Below are 21,955 nucleotides of genomic sequence, written 5' to 3' on the forward strand. Positions count from 1 at the left end.
GAAAACGATATAATACCCCAATACATGAAATGCTAGAAAGTTTAAAGTGGCTGAGTGTAAAGCAACTCATTGTATACTACACTCTAAAATTCATACACAACATGAAACTAGAGAACCTGCCGAAATATTTAAATGACCGAGTAACATAAAACAACGAGGTTCATGATTCCACTCAAGAAACAGAAATAACTTTCGTCCGGTAGTTGTTCGATCAGAATTCGACAAGAACTATATATACTACGAGGGATTGAGAGAATACAACGATCTACCATGTGAAATAAAACAATGTTCAAATATCAATAAATTTAAGAAATTATTATATAACTACTGCAAAGCACTACCATTTAGATAATGATCTCATACATACATGTACCTAATTTAGGTCTACAAGACCGTAAATAAATAAATAAATAAATAGAAATCTAAGGAATTGAACAAGCCGATCACATAGCAAAAGCAGCGCTCCGGTTACCATTAACTGTGGAAGTACCTTGCTATAGCAGTATAATAAGAAACCACTGTTATAGTTGTCAGGATGTTGAAGAACAAGAAAATTGTATGAGGTGGGTTTTGTCTAAGGCTGGGGTAACGCTCAGTCCATCCAGAGTCGAGTAAAGGTCCCACAAACCCCTACCGAATAAATAAACAATATTTATGTGTTACGAGCACACGCACATACGGCTGGAGATATTAGACGGGCAGCAGCTTTCCGTCGCAAGATGGTGAGGGGGCGGAGCGGCGGCTAACGGTCGTTGGAGCAGAGGAGGTTAGGTAGGACGGTTGAACGGTCGGGTAACGGACGGATTGGTACGGCGGTACGGAAGCAGCGGCGGGATAGAAGCAGCGGCTTAACGGCGGTAGGACGGTGGACGGCCAACGGTCGTCGTAGCAGCGGCGGGACGGATGCTGCGGCTTAACGGCGGTAGGATGGCGGCCGGCCAACGGTCGTCGTAGCAGCTGCGGGACGGATGCAGAGGCTTAACGGCGGTAGGATGGCAGATGGCCAACGGTCGTCGTAGAAGCGGCGTGACGGATGCAGCGGCTTAACGGGGGTAGGATGGCAAGCGGCCAGGGTTCGTCGTAGCAGCGGCGTGACGGATGCAGCGGCTTAACGGGGGTAGGATGGCAGACGGCCAGGGGCGTCGTAGCAGCGGCGGGACGGATGCAGCGGCTTAACGGCGGTAGGATGGCAAGCGGCCAGCGGTTGGTGCAGCAGCGGCGTTGGGCTACGGAGCGCGTACCAGGGCCGGAGTGAGGGAAACAGGCTGGTGACGGTGTTTACGTGGACAGCGACCGCTCGTTCCGGGCGAGGTCGGTTGACGTTATCGGCGGGATCGGATTAATCGGTAGTCTTCAGCAGAATCGACAGTAGGCGGGGTCGGTCACCTGGGGAAGAAACTGCGAGGACTGGCTAGTGCCGGCTTCACCGCTGTACACCCCCGCCGCCCTACTTGCACGCTAGATGGAAGGTGCTTAAGGGGGGCGGGACTGTACCAGCTGGGACACCGCGGACCGATCCGTGGGCGTAGGGGAAGTGCACCTTAACGGCACAGCTGTAGCCCCTTGTGCGCACGCATCGGTCCACGGCCGAAGCCAGAGCTGAGAGGGAGGGGTAATATAGTCATTAAGGCGTCGGGCCGCTCAACACCCAGGGGGGCGACGGGTAGCAATAGCACAAAGGCATCCGCCCCGCTCGTCCTTACCTGGGTGCAGGGTGACCCGTGCCATGAGGGCGCCCCTTTCACTCAACTAGCTGAATCCATAGCTGAGGGGGAGGGGTGATATAGTCATTAAGACGTCGGGCCGCTCAACACCCAGGGGGCGGCGGGTGGCAATAGCACAAAGGCACCCGCCCGCTCGTCCTTACCTGGGTTAAGGGTGACCCGCGCCATGAAAGCGCCCCTTCCACTCAGCTGGCTAGCCGGAATGGCAATTTTGTCTTTAAAAATACAACCACTCCCGCTGGCTCACCTGTGAGGACTGAATTGCTAAAATGCAAATTCGCTGTTTATATGGGTGGTGCCGCAAACTGGTTGAGAAACCAATACACCATTATTGTGATTTTCTTGTGTTGACGGAACACACCATTGGTTTGCTATCAGTCGTTGGTAGCGTGTGGTTATTTACCATAGTGGTTGTTGGCTATGCTATAGAGAAATAAGTACAGGGGGTTCAGGTTTAAGTGAATAAGGAAATACAGGGGGGTGATGTTATTGTAACGCTACGTTACAAATGGAGAAATTCAAATATATTTCTTCGATGATACAACCCGGGCACAAAGAGACCAAACTACAATATAAACTTTACCAGGGATGAATGTATAAAGATTGCAGGAATGAGAGTTGGAACCACGCTGTTCAGCATATCTCATAATTACAATGATAATGATCCGATTCAATGTTCGACATGCTCCACTGCATTGACTCCCGAACACATGATGCAAATTTGTACGTTGACGAAAGTATCAAACCCGATGGAAGTTGCCCTAGACTGCAGTAAAACGGAAACAATAACGCCTTGAAAACCCACAACGTCTACCACACTACTTAACAAAGCAGCGAAAAATAACTAACCTTTAAGTTAAGACAATAACATTTAGCTTACATACCAATATGTTTAACTGCAGGGAACCCTATGGTCTCATTAACCAGGTACCCTAACCAAAAATAGTTTATAAATTTATTTGTAAACTATGATGATAATAATAATATCATGTAGTTTTGTTGATACCGTGATTTTGTTGTAACATTTAATTTAATAAAATTTTTAATTTTTTTATTTTAATTTTCAGAGCTTTAAGGCCGTTAATGAAAGATAAAAACTAAGTTTTTCCTTGTTTTCCTACGCGTTTCGATGTTTTTACATCTTCTTCAGGGAGCCTGGTTTATAATAATTGTCATTTTTGTTTTATGTTTTATGTTAAATAAACCAGGCTCCCTGAAGAAGATGTAAAAACATCGAAACGCGTAGGAGAACAAGGAAAAACTTAGTTTTTGTCTTTCATTAACGGCTTAAAGCTGTGAAAATCAAAATATTTAAATTTCAACAATTGGCCCAAAAATTATTAAAATAATTTTATTTTATTTCCGTTTATGTTTTTGTTGTTGTTTCATTTTTTCTCTTTCTTTTTATTATATTATATTTTCCTTCAACAAATTAGTTTATTATTTGATTTTATCATTTATATTTTAAATTATTTGGTTTTATTCTACTTAAATATATTTATATTTGGTTTTGTTTATATTATATCCTATTGTAACGAATTTTGGGAAATTCCGCTTATTTGAAACCTCCTGCTAACGTTCGAATCGCTAAACTGTTGAATAAATCACCCCAATATTCTGTATTGTAGAATGGGCTTTATTAGCCTACTTTGGGAGTAGTACAATTATACTTCTTTTCGCAACTGATAGCGTGTTGAAATCAAACTGAATTATTCATTATTCAGCTTACGCTGCTTTTATACTCTCGGCTTCCCCGTTCACCCATTTCTCCTAAGGTCTAGTAATTTCGCGAACAGTTGTATGTGTGAGTAACTACTTCGGCTCATGACTACATGTGTGTGTGTGAGATGAGATATCTCACTTCTCGTCGCCTTCCGTGTATGTATGTGTGTAAATGATGATTGAATTGTTCATGTACACACGTGTGGTTTTTGTTGTTGCGTGATTATTTACTAACAGCCTAGTGATGTCAATATTCGTCACACTATTTTATTACTTTTATATTTTACTTTATTTTATTTTGTTTTATTATTTTGTCTCGTTTTTGGCCGTTAGTGTTTAGAAAAACTGAAATTTTTGGTTGAGCTCAAGGCCGGGTTTTCTTAAATATAACACTTTGATGTGTATTTTATTTTGTTTTTATTTTTCAATATTTCGACTTCAGTCTGAAGTCATCCTCAGGAATCTTAAGCTACGCTTTGAAGAATACTTATAAACTAGGTTTCGTGATTTTACCTGTACTGACTCGTAACGGAACAGGCCCGAGTTTACAGCGCGAGTTTAAACTACAGTTAAAGCTTGTAATATTAAAAACTTAGAATAAGTGTTTAAATTTCTCTCCTACACTTTTTTGTGAAAAAATTTATATTTGCGGGGTAAGTAGCTTTGTATTTAATAATATCTTACCGATTACTTAAGAGCAAGTTCAGTAGAGCAGCATCCTTATTCTCGTCTTTTGATACCGATAACAAAAGATTCTCCGGCAATGGAGTATCAGTTATAACACCACGTTCACCATCACCAATACCTAAGTGCTTTATAATACTCAAACGCGTTGGAAATGTCGCAGTCGCGGTCAAACCCAATACTGTTTGGATGCCTAAATTCTGTCTAAGCACTTTGCAAATCATCAAATAACTTGGTCGAAAATTATGACTCCATTGCGACACACAATGTGCCTCATCTATGCAGGCAAAAGCGATTGGTGGCAATTGCCTCAGAATCGCCCCAAATCCAGTAGAACGTTCACCGGCCACTACGGCTTCGGGTGATACCAATAGTATATCCACTTCGCCAGCAGATATCATTTCCATTACTTTGAGTTTCTGTTGTGACGTTTGATTTGTATGAAGGCAATGAGCTCGCAAAAAATGAGGTACACCTGTGACTTGATCTTCCATTAATGATACCAATGGTGATATAACTAATGTTATTGCCTTCCTATGATGGCTGTATAAATACGCTGGTAATTGATAGCATAATGACTTTCCACTGCCAGTACTAAGCGTTACTAATGTTGAAAGGCCAGATAGTATTCGCATAATTGCACGGTCTTGTCCTTTTCGAAAATTTGTATGTCCAAACATCCGTAAAACTTCTGTCACTTCGCTAGGAATCGCATCACGTACTGTTCCATTGACATTAAGCTCATAAAGGGGAGTCACGCTACTAAATTGTGAATCCGATATTTTACAGTTTTCTTGTAACCCAACTTTCTTAAGAAACTCTTCTGGTATTTTGTGCCCAACATATTTTTTTATAGGCGATTCTTGTGTAGCCGTGGCGTTGGCCCCATCCAAATTTATGTTATTCAACTCGTCATCACTTTCAAACCACATATCAGTTTCATTGTCGGAAACATTTAAAGAGTTGTTCTTAATCTCATTTTCAGAGATGGGGCTTTCATCCGTTGCCATTTTATTACGCTCATCGCATTCGTTTTGAGGGTTCGTACAATCATTTTCATCATTTTGATATATGGCAGCATTTGCAGCGGCAGGCAACTTTGATATATTTCTACTATGCATCACAACCGCACTTTTAACGGCCATGCGCTCGGCCTCTTCAAGCGTAGGAAAAGGTGAGGGATCTTCTTCGAGTTGTGCTGTCAGCGGTAGTAATAAATCACCTTTTATTTTGCATTGTGCAGCAAAATGGCCCACTTGCCCGCAAGTGAAGCATGTTAGGACACCGCCATCGCAACCGCCCATATCCATATCTGGTCCTGTAAGTGCGGCAATTTTCTTTTTATGACGCCATTGCTTTTTTTTATACTTTGAATAATTGATGTTACGTTTCCCACGTGCATATATTTTTTTTTGCAAATTTATCGAGACATAATTTTCATTTAATTTTCCAGCCGCAATTTTTTCTTCAAGCTTTTTACGCGCTGCTGCACGTTTCTCATTAATAATAGGTATTGGTCGCACACCCTTCGTCTTTACATCAGCAGGTGCATCATTAATGTACCGTTGTGCTACATAATCGGCGCTCTCCAGTTCGTGACTTGTTACACGTGGAGTATTTGTAAGATCACCACGCTCTAACAACATTGTGTAGCGTAACATATTTGGTTCAGGTGGCTTTTCAACAGAATCTTCTATGAGTCCTTCCACACTTGTAGCAATAACATCTAAAGTATCTTTGGATTCTTTTGCTGCTTTTTTTTTTACTTTTCTATTCTGACTCCGTACAAGTATTTTACTATTAGCAACTTTTTTTTTAACAACTTGTTCCGCTTTCGATTTAACTTGTTTGGTGGATATGTCTGGCTTTTTTGCCCTTTTGTGATTTTTGCGTGTTGATTTCGTAATCTTCGGTGGGCAATAATCTTCATCGCCGTCGGTTGAAAAATCGAACTTGTTTCCTTCCTTATTATTATTCTCACTTTGGTTAACAATTTTGTTATTGGCTTCTGGCGTTGTCGATGATGGTTGACTATATTCCGTGGGCTTATTTGTTTTAATTGTCCGGAGTATTCTGCGTCTTTTAGCGACATGCTTACAGGTTTCTTCTTGATCCTCGCCAGCGCTATCAGATACCACCGAATCTGAGTCCTCATTAACAGTTAACTTGGTCGTGTTTTCTTCCGGAAATTCTAATACTTGCTTTTTTGAGTTTAAATTTATGTTTTCTTCACTTTTTGCTTTGGTAACATCTGATAATGGTTCCAATTGTTTTACTGTAATATTGGTCAAGCCAAACCGCTTATCTGTTATTGGCGTCCTTGAAAGAATTGAATTACATGATTTAATAGACTGCGTGGCAACAACAATATCTCCTTGGATACCATCATCGATAGTGTTACGATTTAGCCAGCCGGCATCGACTTTTATTTGCGTTGACGGTTCTTTAACTGCAATTATAAAGATCATAATAATGATATTATTTGAAAAGCTAACAGAAAGAATCGGGAAGAGCTTTGTAACTACCCAAAGTTTTATATAGTATCCGAATATCACTTAGGCCCACTTACTTTTTAACAATTTGTAAAAATTTCAATATTAACTTTGAGTTCAGGACTTACAATTTTCGATTTCGGACCAAACTTAATACACCATTTCATTTTCATGGAAGGTATAGAAAAGGGACTCTTCCTCTTTACGTAAATGCACCAAGTTTCAAGTTTATATACTTTTTTAATTTTTAACTGATACATTAATAGTTAAAAAATCCGTAATTTTCATGGCAATTTTTGTAATTTGCTCGCGAAATTAAAAACAAACAAAAAATGTTGGGTCCGGTTTTATTTCTGTTGTTCTTGTTGTAGCGATAAGGAAGATTTTGGGGAGTGTTATCGATGTTAATGGTCCTTTGCCGGATGCAGATTTGGTACGTTCCGGTAACAAGCACCATTAAGGTACTGGCCCTACCATCTCGAGAACGATTTAGTATGACCACATGAAACTTTCTAGGCAATACCGCACCCCCCCCCCCCCCCCCCCTCATAAATGAGGAAATTGGTGTCGCCAGAAGGATTCAGCACGGGTAGGTGAGGTTGACAATTGGGTTGCAAAAGCTATAAATTGCGCAGGAAACCCCTTGAAAGGGTTGCGCTACACAGTCCCTTGAATAAATTTTAGTCGCCTCTAAGCCACTTAACCGCTGGGGTTGGGTTTTATTTCTCGCAATTTTGGCCATATGTCCACATCAGTGGTGGAATTGGCTCCTTGGGTAAGGTATCAATTAATGTTCGAGAACCCCGAATCTGAACTGGGACCGGACATTCGGCTTTTCTTCAAGTTCGGCCCAATCCGAACAAAGCCCGAAATTTCATGTGTACTGCTGCTCAAATTAACACATACATACACAAATATTAGTACAAAGTGTAGAAGTATCCGGGGTCCATTTCAAGATTTCAAAAAAATTAAAAGTTAAAAGCTGTAAATAATATAATATTTACAAAAGTTGGAATGTTCAGCAAATTTTTTAGCTCTCCCTTTAGTGGGATACTGTCTATCTCTGTAGTCTTCAGAGCTTTAAACTGCCTCAAAAATCGAAGCGATTCGGTTCAGTGGTTCGAACCACTTAGACAAATCGCGTACCGGTTCATGATATCGTATTTCTGAGATTCAAGGGGTTGACAAGCGCAATAAAAAGCTTTACAGCTTGAGAGCTTCCGCAACCCAATTGTCAACCTCACCTATCTGAAGGGAATAGTGTTACAATTACGAATGGATCATGCACATATCTAATAGGCGAGGATCTGCCGACCTCAAGTTACTTATGGAACTAGGAGGGTGGGGGCGGGATGGCCTAGAAGGTTTAAGGTGGCCATAATAATCGTTCCCGAGATAGTCGGGATAGTACTTAATGGTACTTGTTACCGGAACGTACCGGCAAAAGACCATCAACATTGATAACACTTAGGGTATTTTATAACGATATACATTAATTTTATTACAATATATTATGGTAAATTACCACCAATTCAATGAATTACAAAATCTTAATTCATTAAAATTTGACAAGAATCTCAAAAGTTTAAAACTAAAATTGAAAATAAGTTCAATGAATTCTGGAAACATCCAGCTAAGTGTTTAAGAACTAAGTGGTTGCACAACACACTATCCAAAACCTTCGGGTAGTGTCTTTATCGTCAGTACAACAGCATAGCGTATTTCTGTTTGGTCATCGAGCAAACTTCTGGTACCACTACGGACACATTCAGCCTATGATAGGTCGTCACGGACCGACCAGCAATGTTGTTGCTACATTGCTACAACAACAACAACAACGGACCGACCAGGTCAAGCTTACCTAAGACGAAATGGTATCAATTCACGTTCTAGCAGAGTAATATTAGAAAAAAAGAGCATCGCTCTTCAAGGCAGCCTGTACAACTTACAAAGCAATTGGGTGAGGTTAGTCACTGGAAGAAAATATTCAGAAACCTGGGCATCCCAACAGACATCTGATTGAAGAGACCTTGCCTCGCAGGGGCTTAAGGAGTCATCTCCGCAAACATAATGAGGAAATACGGCACCTGAGAGCACAGCCGTATGTGGAAGAGAAACACAAACAGGTCCGCAGGGATATCCACAAAAAAGGCGCCGGACTACTATGCCATGCATTTACAGGTGAGCCCCGTTCTTAAAGATAAATAACCTGAACTCACAAAAAAAGAAGGTATTCTCCCTAGGAAGACGCGCGTCACTCTAGCTCAACTTCGATCTGGATACTGTAACAGGTTAAACTCTTACCTGCTTGCAAAGCGTCCCCACATGACACCAACCATATTTTTAATTGCAATGTAGAACCCCTGTTGAAACTGCAAGTTTCTTTGGACTCCTGTTGTTGTTGTTGTAGCGATAAGGTTGCTCCCCGAAGGCTTTGGGGAGTGTTATCGATGTGATGGTCCTTTGCCGGATACAGATCCGGTACGCTCCGGTACCACAGCACCATTAAGGTGCTAGCCTGACCATCTCGGGAACGATTTATGTGGCCACATTAAACCTTCAGGCCATTCCCCCCTCCCCACCCCCAAGTTCCATGAGGAGCTTGGGGTCGCCAGAGCCTCGTCTGTTAGTGAAACAGGATTCGCCACGGATAGGTGAGGTTGACCATTGGGTTTGGAGAAGCTATATATTGCGCTGGCAACCTGAAGGGTTGCGCTACACAGCCCCTTGAATCTGGTATTTTAGTCGCCTCTTACGACAGGCATATCTACCGCGGGTATATTCTGATTCCCTAACCCGCTGGGGTTTGGACTCCTGTTAGAGGATATTGATGGCAATTTGTGAATGGTAACACCTATTGGATGGGGCGAACAACAACAACAAAAAACGAGCACTAAACTGGCGTTTACCAAAGCCTTCGGTTCTATGTACCGGAGCGACTCGGGATTTTTCCCGACCAAGGACTGCCATTTCAGTGTAACCCCATTTAATTTGTTGCGTCCCTCACACAAATTGTTATCCTCCCAGCAGCTCCTTGCAGCGGGACTGCTCCATATTCTCTTGCTCCGGAAGGTATCGAACCCAATCCGGGTCCGTCTCCTGACTCCGGTCTGTTATGAACCCCTTGACGTTATCGCCTTCTTCCTCATTCAGGAGCGCCCTTCAACTACCCACAACTATGGCGTGTGCACTGGCTTAATCCCGGAGCTTCAGCAGCGTGAGTTCCCAAAAACATAGATGTGAGTAAAGCACACCATCGCCAACAAGGTCAACAAGATAAATTACTCTTGCACACATTTAAACAAACCTAAAACTTACACTTTCACTGGTACTTTTCCACGGCTACCAATCCGCTCCCCCTTACCTTCGCAGCGCAGTTAATATCGGACGGCTGCCCTCTGCCCTCCCTTCCATGGCTTTTAGCTGGTGATGAAGCCCCATTAGTTACCACCCACATTTCCTAAGGAATCAGACCATTATTTTTCAAATTAAACTTACATAGCTAACTTTATTTAATATAATTCACATTTGTGCTTATCATTTAGTTGCTTACACTTAGTTATTTTAGAATACGTTAATACGTTTTAGCTTTCGTTTTCTTTTTCTATTATTTATCGGTGATCAAAATCTTCATTTACAAAAATCAACTAACTTATATCGTAAGCGTTACACGATGTCTAGTATGACTAACGATTTTTCTTGGGGGGTAAAACCAAAAGTAACTATTGACCTACCTTAATATATGTACATACTTATTCAAACCGCGGTTTCTTCATCAAGTAGCATTTGTCCAAAAAAAAAGAAGCCCTAGGGTACCCTTGGATACTGGGACGCAAGTGTATGCTTACTGATAAGAAGAACCAAAAATAATGTGTAATGACTTTCTGAGACTATTCATACATATCTGGCATTGGCGAACTTCTCCAGAGCCACTACAAATGAAACCAATTTGTAACAAATTAAAGCTGAATACGGATTGCACACTCGTACATATGTACATACATGTATGTAAGTATACATCTATGCAAATATGTATATAATAAAACCAAACCTACGTTTGAGTTATTCTTTCACCACGTAGGGATACAAATGGGTTTGGATACCACTTTATGTGAAAAAGATGGTGATACACCTACACGCGTATATATATATATATATATATATATATATGTATATATATATATATATGTATATATATATATATATATATATATATATAGATACATATGGATAGCACAGCTTATAAGTATACAAAACGATTGAATTCACTGAGGGAAGTCTGGCTCCTTGTAATTTTACTAACAACGTTCTTACTCTTCTTTCTTTTTGATATCGTCCTATTTTACATCTTTCATTTATGTACAACTAGCTTAGTTTTGGGTCACGTTTAATCCTCTTTTGAGCGAGGGATATTAACATATATATTATTTTCTGTATATCATTCGAAGCATGTTGGGACTGTGCCCTTATAATTACAATGAACAGTGTAATTATAAGGGCATAATTTAGGTAGGGAATGTTCAGTGAGTGTGATACATAGTTTATACTTCTATATCAATAAAGTTTATTAGGTCCCAAGGCTTATTTGTATAATTCCTGGGCTATTGGGAATAGCGCGAAAATTCAGGCAGGCAGTTCCAGACCAATTTAATAAATGTTTGCAACAGCCACATACTAATTTCATTAATACATACCAACTTGCGCGCTGTGCGTACAAGGAATCCTTCAAGAAATGTTCAGGAGGACCCGCACTTCTAATACTCCTATGCACGAAATAATCTGGCCAAAGCAGTCTGTGCCAGGTGGTGAATCTTTGATTGATGAGGCAATTTATAATTATTCCAGGTGTGGTTTCAAATACAGCGCCCCGTGAAGAAATGGTCACATGAGAATCACTCGTGTGGTATGATTAAGCCGCTGGCGTCGAACGGTGAGGCAGCTTCCGAAAGTTTATGTGCAATTTCGATTGCAACAATGTAGAGGAGCAGTGAAACGTCTAAAGGTTTCGGTTCGGTGTTTTTTTTCTTCTTTTTTCTGGTGGACCAGATTCCCCAGTTCGGTGGTAATATTTCGACGACCACTTTTTTTTGTGATGTTACCTGCTTAGCAGCTCCAGACCGAAAGAAAGAAAACAGCAACCACAGACCTTTTTGGCGGTCAACCAAAAACTATCTATCTTTTTTTTTTTTCCAGTTTCCAAAAATATTCCTGCTAATCAGCTGGTTGACTGTTATGGTGATTTTGTGATTGTCAGTCTTCTGCAAGTGTTCAATAAGTATTGAAACAAACAGGGGTATGCAGGTAGGCAAAAAAAATTACTTATATTCCTTGTGAGTTGGTGAGGAAATTGGACAGTGTGTAAAACGCTCTGTACACACCCCCCACCCCCCCCCCCCCCCCCCCCACCTAGCGTGTTGGTGTGGTTATAAAAGAGACCAGTTATGATTTGCACTCTTGTATGTCCTTACCATGATAAATGCCTCGGTGCTTAGTACTCTCGTCTTCCAAATCAAACATGCAATTGCCTTTTACCGCAATGACCTTAGCTTTAACGAATTTTGGTGCAAATTTTGAACAGAACCTTTTGATTGCATCGCTTTGGGCGAAATTCCTGCGGAAAACGATATCTCCTTCAGAAAAGGTTTTTGTGGAGCTATAACGCTTTGCTGATGAGTCGAAAGCTTTTGCAATATTTCCCTTTAGGGATGTCCTAATACATTGAAGCCTATCCGTTCTATCTAGTAGGGGTTCACTTAAACTTTGTAATTGTCGCAAAAGAGCATAGTCCTGCCCGTTGGTCAACATTTCCTGTCCGAATAGAGCGAAATACGGCGTGCATTTGATTGCTTGATGGAATGAGCTCCGGAGTGCCTCGGCTATGTAAGGAAGGTTGGTATCCCATAGTGTCTGATCAGTCTTAAGGTAGGCTCTTATTTCCTGCAGAATAGAGCGGTTGACACGTTCACTGGCATTAGCCTGAGGACTGTACAGTGCTGTGTATGTGTGCTTTATCCCACGGTCGCTTAGTAACTTGTTAAATTGCGCCGACTTGAACTGCTTTCCGTTGTCGCTCATTATAATCTCTGGCGTGCCGTAACTACTAAAAACCTGTGCAAGCAAATAATTGCAAATTGGTTCACTCGTAAATTTTTTAATAGGATGTAAAAGTACAAATTTAGTCAGATGATCTAACACAATTAAAATTCCGATATGTCCTTTCTTGGAGCGTGGATAAGGTCCTAACAAATCTATATATAGTTTTTGGAATGGTCGCTCGATTGTGCTTGCCGTAGTCATGGGTGGACGAAGTGTTGTGTTCGGAGCTTTACTTTGTTTACAAATATCGCATTTCGACACAAAGTCTTTAACGTCTGTAGTGATATTTGGCCAGTAAAAATTTATACGCAACGGTCTTTGCAACTCCACCATGGCATTTGTTGGGAGGACAATGAGCATTTTCAATAATTTCCCTAACTAAGCTCTTTGGAACCCATAGCTTTCAATTATAAGTTTCCGACTCTGGATTGCCATCTGGGAAGTCAATACGCTTATAGACATGTCTGTCGACAATTTTCAAGTCGGGTAGGCGAGATTCATTCGTTCTAATATGTTGCTTCAACTTCTTGTAGTCATCGGATTCAAATTCGGGGGACTCCAAATCAATCAGAGGATGGACCTCGAGCTCATTCATTTCATTCCTTTCTACTAGCTCTTCAAAATTTTGACGCGAGAGGCAGTCTGGAACATTTTGAGATCCTTTCCTATGTTCAATTCTGAATCGGAAGCCTTGGAGCTTTAAGGACCACCGAGCCAATCGGCCAGACAAATCCGATTGTCGCATCAGCCATTGAAGGCTAGCGTGGTCTGTTACAATTGTGAAGTCTTGTCCTTCGACATAGGCTCTAAATTTTTTTAAGCTTAGTATGGCCGCTAAACATTCAAGCTCCGTAACGCTATAATTTGTTTGTGCCTTGTTCAATTTTTGGGAGAAGTATGCTATTGGTACCTCGATTCCATCTTCGTTTTTCTGAGACAGAACCGCACCAACACCCAGTCTACTAGCATCACATTGTATGATAAATGGTTTTTTGTAATTTGGACTAGCTAAAACGGGAGCTGAGCAGAGTTTCTCTTTTAAGGCGTCAAAGGCAATTTGGGCGTTTTCGTTCCATTCAAATCTTCTACTCTTCTTCAGCATGTTCGTGAGGAGTGTAGTTAATGCCGCGAAATTGTCAACGAATCTTCTATACCATCCAGCCATTCCTAGGAATCGCCTCAGTTGCTTTACGTTCGAGGGTGCTGGGAAATTTACGACGGACACGATTTTGTCGGGGTCAGTGCGTAAGATTCCTTCACCTACGATATAGCCTAGATACCTAACTTCGCGTATACAGAACTTGCTCTTCTGCACATTTATTGTTAGACCCGCTTTTCGTAGGTGGTGTGCAATATCGGACAAAACTTTCAGATGGGCTTTTTAAGTCTTCGGAAATTATCAGCAAATCGTCCAGGTAGACAAATACTTTGAGATAAGGTGGTACGACTCGATCCATTAATCTACACAGCGCTTGCGGCGCGTTACATAACCCGAAAGGCATTACCCGGTATCTATATAGTGGTCGATTTGGGACGGTGAAACACGTAAAATCCCTACTGTTTTTGGCTAGTGGGATTTGCCAGAACGCTCTACGTAAATCTAGCGAACTAATAAACTTAGCCTTGGGCAATCTGCTGAGGATGCCGTCGATGTGTGGGAGCGGGTAGGCGTCCTTAATAGTCAACGCGTTAACTTTCCTTGAATCCAGGCAAAGTCGCACTTTGTTAGGTTTCTTGACTAGTATCACAGGACTAGACCAGGGGCTATTTGGCGATTCTTCAATTACTCCTAACCGAAGCATTTCATCGATCTCTTCGTGAACTAGTTTCTCAATGGCAGGTGATATGGGAAAATACCTTTGTTTGATTGGGCGTGCGTTAGCCTCGAGCTCAATAATATGTTCCATTAGATGGGTCTTTCCTAAGCCCTCTTTCTCAAAACTAGGAAAACGATTAACGACAGACGCAAGTAGCCGCTTTTGCTCCTCAGACAGGGGAATAGTATTTTCTTCGGTGCAGTTGACATCGAAGGAGCTTTTAATTTCCGAGACTACATGTGGAGCAATTTGGAATTTCACCCAAAAATCGACACCTAGTATTACTTTTTGAGAAATGCTCGGAATAACAAAAAACTTTATTTTCTCAACTTGGTTCTTGAATTTTACATCGACTTCTATATTGCCGACCACTATTTGATTGCGCCCATCCGCCGTACATACCGTAACTTTATGTTGCCCTAAATTCCTAGTTTTATATAATTCTTCAGCTAACGAGCTACCTAGGCAAGATACCTGGGCTCCACTGTCGAGTAACCCCATGTATCTTTCATCGAAAATTTCGATTTCCGCGTATGGCCTTATATCGTTAGCCTGTTGTTTAACTGAACAAATAATATTACTTAGTATTTTCCTCTGACTTTTTACGTTTTTCCAAAAATTCTTTAGGCGAGTGGACGATCGTATATGACGTTTATTCGAATTACTCTTGTCATCATTAAAAATGTGTGTACATTTGGCATTATAGCTTTTTAATCGCCCTTCATAGGGAATTATTTTAGTTACATTCGGGTTGTCTTCTGTAAGCTCATTATAGCGTACAAGCAATTTCTTTACATCTTCCTCTTTTGGTCGTGGCGAGGATTCGGGACTGAAGCCTCGCTCTTTAGTAAGTTTCCCGGGTTACATTTCACACAATTTGGTTTATATACTTCCGGCAAACCGCAACCGTAACAAAATATCGTCCTATCGGCCAGACAGTCGAAATACCGATGTCCTTCCTTACGGCAGTTCCAACACTCCAGCTTAGTGGTATTAAGGTGTTTAGTGATTGCATCTACTTCAACCAACTCCTCCTCTTCCTCAATTGTTTCATTACTATGGCAGAGCTCATTTATCTGGCGGCGTTGCATTTGGTGTTTTGTCTGAGACACCGCGGATGTCACATTAACTTTTGACATTTCGTTTGCTAGATTCTCTCCTTTTAGGCACAATCTCCGCAATTCAGCGAGCGATGTAACTGGTACATATAGCAGTTGTTGACGGATGCGCGGGCGTAAGTTCCTTTGTAAAATCTCAACGAGTTCCGACTCTGGGAATGGCGTTTGTAAAGGTTCAGCCATCTTTAGGATACAGTTCCTAAAATCGTCGAAACTTTCGCTAAGGCCCTGTTTCCTAGCACGAATCAGTTATTTTATTTCCGTGTCGCTTTTGTGCTCTTGGAAGTTCGTCCGCAGTGCTTGGCACAGAGTATGTCACCCGTTCAACAGAACGTCTGTATCGCCAATACCAATCTTTGGCGTCTTTGATGAACACGGTTTGTACATGCTCGCACAGCAAATTGAAGTTTCCACCTAGCGTATCTACTACTTGGGACTCAATTCTATATAGAAAGTTGTCTACCGATAATTTAGAAGTTCCGTCAAATTTTATATCCCAGCTTGCAATGAGTTGTCCTATTTTGCTTGAGTTCGGTACACTCGACATGTCACTAAATCTAAACTGTTCTAGCTGTCGATTAAAATTGTCTCTGGACCTGTTAGGATCTTGGACCCAGACTGGCGTCGAGTTCGTTGTATGTTGATTCTGTTGTGGCGTGTTAACCTGATGAGTTACGTTTTGCTCATCTGATACCGGTGGTTCCGTGGGGATTTGAGCTTCGTTGGTAGAGGTTATTAGATTCAATCGACCCAGAGCATTGGTTAATGCCCCTTCTAGTTTTTGTTCTATAGCTTGTGATATGCGAGTATCCAAACTTTTCTAGCATAGTAGCCTGTCTTGCAGAAATGACGGCACCTACTATATTTCGCAGTCGAGTATCTTCCCTTTCCTGGCTATTATCAGCACTTGCAGCTGAATTAGTGTTTTCCCCTGAGACCTGTTTATGGCTGCGGCAGCCTCGAGATTTCCTGCCGCTCCTGCAGATTCAGGCGTGGCTTTCGGTGAGTTGTTGGTATTTCGCTGTGACATGTTATGTGATTTTGGTCGAGGGCCAGATCGAGACAAATCTCGACTGTTACATCTAGTTCTACACTGTGGACAAGAGGGGTATTGCTTCAACCAATCTAATAAGCAAGCTCTATGAAATGTATGCGAACATGCAGTTTTCAAGGTTTCATCCCCGCCTGTAAAGATACGCCGACATACAAGACAGGTATTTGCTTGCAACTGCAAATTTTCGTTGCTATGTCTTAACGACATTTTCGGCCAACAAAAAAAAATTTATGGAACGGTGACTATGTTGAAGGAAGTTAAAGGTATAAATTCCTCCTTAGGTTCTATCTTCCTCCTTTAGGCGCTCAAAAAAAAAACTATGTAATTGTAAACAATTGTAAAGCCAAAATTGCTACCGTTCAATCTTTATATAGATATATGCAAAGAGTTATATCTCACAAGAAATGCAAGCAACTTCTGCATATTTCAATCTCTGTACTTGTTAAATTCAACGAATTTCTTATAAAAATTTACCACTAATAAATTTTATAGGTATAACATGGTGGTACTTATCGGTAAAAATCTGTTACGGGTTAATAGTGAATGGTTACCAGTGAATTAGTGTCATCAACGAGAAATTGAAGTGATGAAAATCATAAGTTCTGATTATCTTTTAAGCCATTGGTAAGCGAGAAGACATGTATTCTTACTACAGCTAAATTCCGAATAACCCAAAGTTAATAATCATCTGAACTCAGGACTGAAAAAAAAGGACTATTCTCGAAAGTCGTTCCTACCCAATTCCTTATGCGGTCTGTTCTTTAAGCATATAGCCTTGAAGATCAGCATTTCCACCAAAAAGATGTATGAGTATGGATAGACTGCTCAAGAAAACTAACCTCGAATCGCAATAAAACTTACAGTATGAAAAGCTGGTCAATCGGCCTAGCTTTAACCTAGCCTTAAGCCTAAACACTTGATATTCCTGCTTTCATTTTCCTTACAAAAAAAAATTTAATTATAATACACTGAGATGACAGTCCTTGGTCGGGAAAAATCCCGAGTCGCTCCGGTACATAGAACCGACTGCCTTGGGAAGCTTACTAGTCTTTCTTTTTGATATCGTCCTATTTTACATCTTTCATTTATGTACAACTAGCTTAGTTTTGGGTCACGTTTAATCCTCTTTTGAGCGAGGGATACTAACATATATATTATTTTCTGTATATCATTCGAAGCATATTGGGACTGTGCCCTTATAATAACAATGAACAGTGTAAGGCTGCATAATTTAGGTAGGGAATGTTCAGTGAGTGTAATACATAGTTTATACTTCTATATCAATAAAGTTTATTAGGTCCCAAGGTTTATTTGTATAATTCCTGGGCTATTGGGAATAGCGCGAAAATTCAGACAGACAGTTCCAGACCAATTTAATAAATGTTTGCAACAGCCACATACTAATTTCATTAATACATACCAGCTTGCGCGCTGTGCGTACAAGAAATCCTTGCGTGCTGAGGTATTTAAGAAATTTTCAGGAGGACCCGCACTTCTAATACTCCTATGCACGAAATAATCTGGCCAAAGCAGTCTGTGCCAGGTGGTGAATCTTTGATTGATGAGGCAATTTATAATTATTCCAGGTGTGGTTTCAAATACAGCGCCCCGTGAAGAAATGGTCACATGAGAATCACTTGTGTGGTATGATTAAGCCGCTGGCGTCGAACGGTGAGGCAGCTTCCGAAAGTTTATGTGCAATTTCGATTGCAACAATGTAGAGGAGCAGTGAAACGTCTAAAGGTTTCGGTTCGGTGTTTTTTTTTTTCTTCTTTTTTCTGGTGGGACCAAATTCCCCAGTTCGGTGGTAATATTTCGACGACCACTTTTTTTTTGTCATGTTACCTGCTTAGCAGCTCCAGACCGAAAGAAAGAAAACAGCAACCCCAGACCGCCAAAAAGCCCGCCAACCAAAAACTATCTATCTTCTTTTTTTTTTTCAGTTTCCAAAACTAGTGGCTCCTTGCTGTTCACGCCCTAGGACGTCCCGTAGCCTGCGCCTAAGCGCACGTTTGCCTGGATGTTTCACACGATGATATGGCTGACCATAGGCCATTTGCAATTCTTATAGTGCTTGTGTTCACACGAAGCCTGAAAGTGGCCATGGGTATACCTACCGAATCATTTCCCGGAAGGATATGGTCGGTTGTGCCTCTTCTGGCCAGCTCGTCTGCTCTGCAATTGCCTTCAATATCCCTGTGCCCAGGTACCCATATAAGGCTCATACTGAAGTGCTGAGCCATCTCGTTAAGAGATCTGCGACATTCAGTGACCGACTTTGCGTTGTCGACGAATGAGTCCAAGGCCTTTAATGCGGCCTGGCTGTCTGAGAAAATAAACACCCGTTAACCGTCCTTAGGCATAGACCCGAGATGGTTCACAGCCATGTGTATTGCCAGCATTTCCGCTTGGTAAACACTACAGTGATCTGGTAGGCGAAAAGAGACCTCTAGACCCAGATCCGGCGAAGAGGCCTATTCCCACCTTCCCGTCAAGCTTAGAACCATCCGTGAATATGTTGATGGCACCCGGTACTGTATGTTGTCTGGTATTCCAGTCCTGTCGCGATGGTATATATATACTATAGTTTTTAACGAAGACGTTCTTTGGCGTACAGTAGTCAGTGCGCACCGGTATTAGGACTGGGGCGTTCGTTCCCAGGATTGTTGCGTGTCCACTAGATCCATTTGACCAGAGACCTGTTTCTCCTATGCGTAGAGCGGCGATGACCGCTATTTCCTTCGCCACCAGGTCAAGAGGTGGAAGGTATAGCATTGTGTTGAGTGCTTCAGATGGAGTGGAGCCGAGAGCCCGGGTGATGCAGAGCTCCGAACTCCGTTGCACCTTTTGAAACGTTTTAAGATAGGTAGTTCTAGCTAGTGCAGGCCACCAGACCAAGGCACCATAAAGAAGAATCGGGCGCACAATGGCTGTATAAATACAGTAGGTCACCTTAGGGGAGAATCCCCAGGAGGTGACAATTGCCCTCTTGCAGGTGAACAGCGCTGCTGTTGTTGTTGTTGCTGTTGTTGTAGCAGTGCTTCGCCCCACCTAACAGCCGCGACCGATCACAGATTGTCATCAATATCCTCTAACGGGAGTCCAAGGAAACTTGCTGTTTCAACAGGGGTGGACCATAAGGAAAGGGGTGTTAGAGGCGTTGGTTCCACATTACAATTAAAGAGATGGTTGGTGTCATGTGGGGACAAATTGCAAGCGGGGCATACATTTTGTATGTCGGGGTTGATTCTGGATAGGCAAGAGTTTAACCTGTTACAGTATCCAGAACGAAGTTGAGCCAGAGTGACTCGCGTTTCCCTGGGGAGTATGCGTTCCACTTCCGCGAGTTTTGGATACTTTTCTTTGAGTACTGGATTCACCGGGCGATTCCCGGCATAAAGGTCCGACGCCTGTTTGTGGAGTTCACCAAGGACCTGCTTGTGTTTTTTCGCTTCATACGGCTGGGTTCTCAGGTGCCGTATTTCCTCAAAATGCTGACGGAGATGACTCCTTAAGCCCCTAGGCGGTGTTGGCTCATCAATCAGATGTCTGTTGGGATGCCCAGGTTTCTGGGTATTGAACAGGAACTGTTTGGTCAGCATCTCGTTTCTCTCCCTGATGGGGAGTATTCTCGCCTCATTATGCAGATGGTGTTCTGGGGACATAAGAAGACAGCCTGTGGCAATTCTGAGAGCAGTATTTTGGCAGGCCTGTAGCTTCTTCCAGTGGGTAATTTTTAGGCTTGGCGACCATATGTGTGACGCGTAGCACGTAATCGGCTGGCTAATTGCTTTGTATGTAGTCATGAGCGTTTCTTTATCTTTTCCCCAGGTACTGCCAGCAAGGGATTTGAGGATTTTGTTACGGCTCTGAATTCTCGGAACAATTGCGGCTGCGTGCTCACCAAAATGTAGATCCTGATCAAACGTCACACCCAAGATTTTGGGGTGTAGGACAGTCGGTAGCGTAGTGCCATCGACGTGGATGTTCAAAATGGTCGCGGAAGATTTAGTCGGTGATAATGCCAGGTTTCGCGAGGCGAAAAAACTGGAGAGATCAGGGAGGTAGCCGTTTAATTTATTGCATAGCTCATCGATCTGTGGGCCTGGGCCTGGGCCTGTGGCCATTAGTCTGCAGTCATCGGCGTAGGAAACGATTGTGACTCCTTCCGGTGGTGAAGGTAGCTTAGATATATAGAAATTAAACAAAAGTGGGGATAGGACACCACCCTGTGCACCCCTTGTTTAATTCTCCTTGGTTTTGATGTTTCGTTTCTAAATTGCACCGATGCCTGCCGACCACCCAGATAATTTGCGGTCCACCTTTTAAGACATGGGGGAAGGGTAGAACCTTCCAGGTCTTGCAGTAACGAGCCATGGTTGACCGTATCAAAGGCTTTTGATAGGTCTAGCGCTACGAGTACTGTTCTATGGTGGGGGTTTTGATTTAAACCGCAATTTATCTGGGCGCTAATGGCATTTAGCGCGGAGGAAGTGCTATGGAGTTTTCTGAAGCCATGCTGATGAGAGGCTAGCTGCAAATTTGCTTGGAAATAAGGGAGCAAAATGGCTTCGAGCGTCTTTGCCACTGGCGATAGGAGAGATATCGGACGATACGACTCTCCTATGTTAGCTGGTTTACCAGGCTTTAGTAGCGGGACCACCTTGGCCATCTTCCATTTTTCGGGTATGACAAAGGTGGAAAGAGACAGGTTGAATACCTGCGCTAAATATTTGAAACCCTCTTTCCCTAGGCTTTTAAGCATCGGCATGGCTATGCCGTCTGGGCCCACTGCTTTGGATGGTTTAGCGCGACCAATGGCGTCCTCAACCTCTTTAGCGGTGATGGTGATTGGTGACGCGCTGAATTTGTGTTTATGTGCGTGTCTGTTGGCCCTCCGTCTATCTTTGTCGACAATAGAATGCATTATATATTGTCGGCAGAAAGCGCTCGCGCATTTTTTCGCATCCGACAGCACTTTGTCGCCAAAGGCGATGGAAACTTTGTCTTTGTGCTTAGTCGGATTCGATTGGGACTTTACGGTGGACCAAAATTTACCCACACCCTCCTCTTAGGTGCTCCTCCTATTTCGCCCGCTTGTGTTCATCCACAAGCAATCTGATGCGTTGGTTTATATCCCTTATTTGGGGGTCGCCTGGATCAGGCTGCCTTATAAGGTCACGTTCTCTCGCTAAGTTTGCGGCCTCCGCCGGGAAGTGGGGCCGGATTTCGGGAATTCTCCCGGCGG

The 21,955-nt window shown here is 42.3% G+C and overlaps 1 protein-coding gene across 4 annotated transcripts in view; it reads right to left on the minus strand.

The window, feature by feature from the left end:
* RecQ4 (RecQ4 helicase) overlaps nucleotides 1-21,955 on the minus strand; it is a 167,756-nt gene that overhangs the window by 70,270 nt on the left and 75,531 nt on the right. For all 4 annotated transcript variants that reach the window (XM_067787130.1, XM_067787127.1, XM_067787129.1 and 1 more), the window contains one exon: nucleotides 4,131-6,579. In XM_067787130.1, the coding sequence (XP_067643231.1) occupies nucleotides 4,131-6,579 (2,449 nt within the window). The remainder of the gene's footprint in view (nucleotides 1-4,130; nucleotides 6,580-21,955) is intronic.

The sequence above is a fragment of the Eurosta solidaginis genome, chromosome 5 (genome assembly GCF_040869045.1).
Source record: "Eurosta solidaginis isolate ZX-2024a chromosome 5, ASM4086904v1, whole genome shotgun sequence".
Lineage (NCBI taxonomy): Eukaryota > Metazoa > Arthropoda > Insecta > Diptera > Tephritidae > Eurosta > Eurosta solidaginis.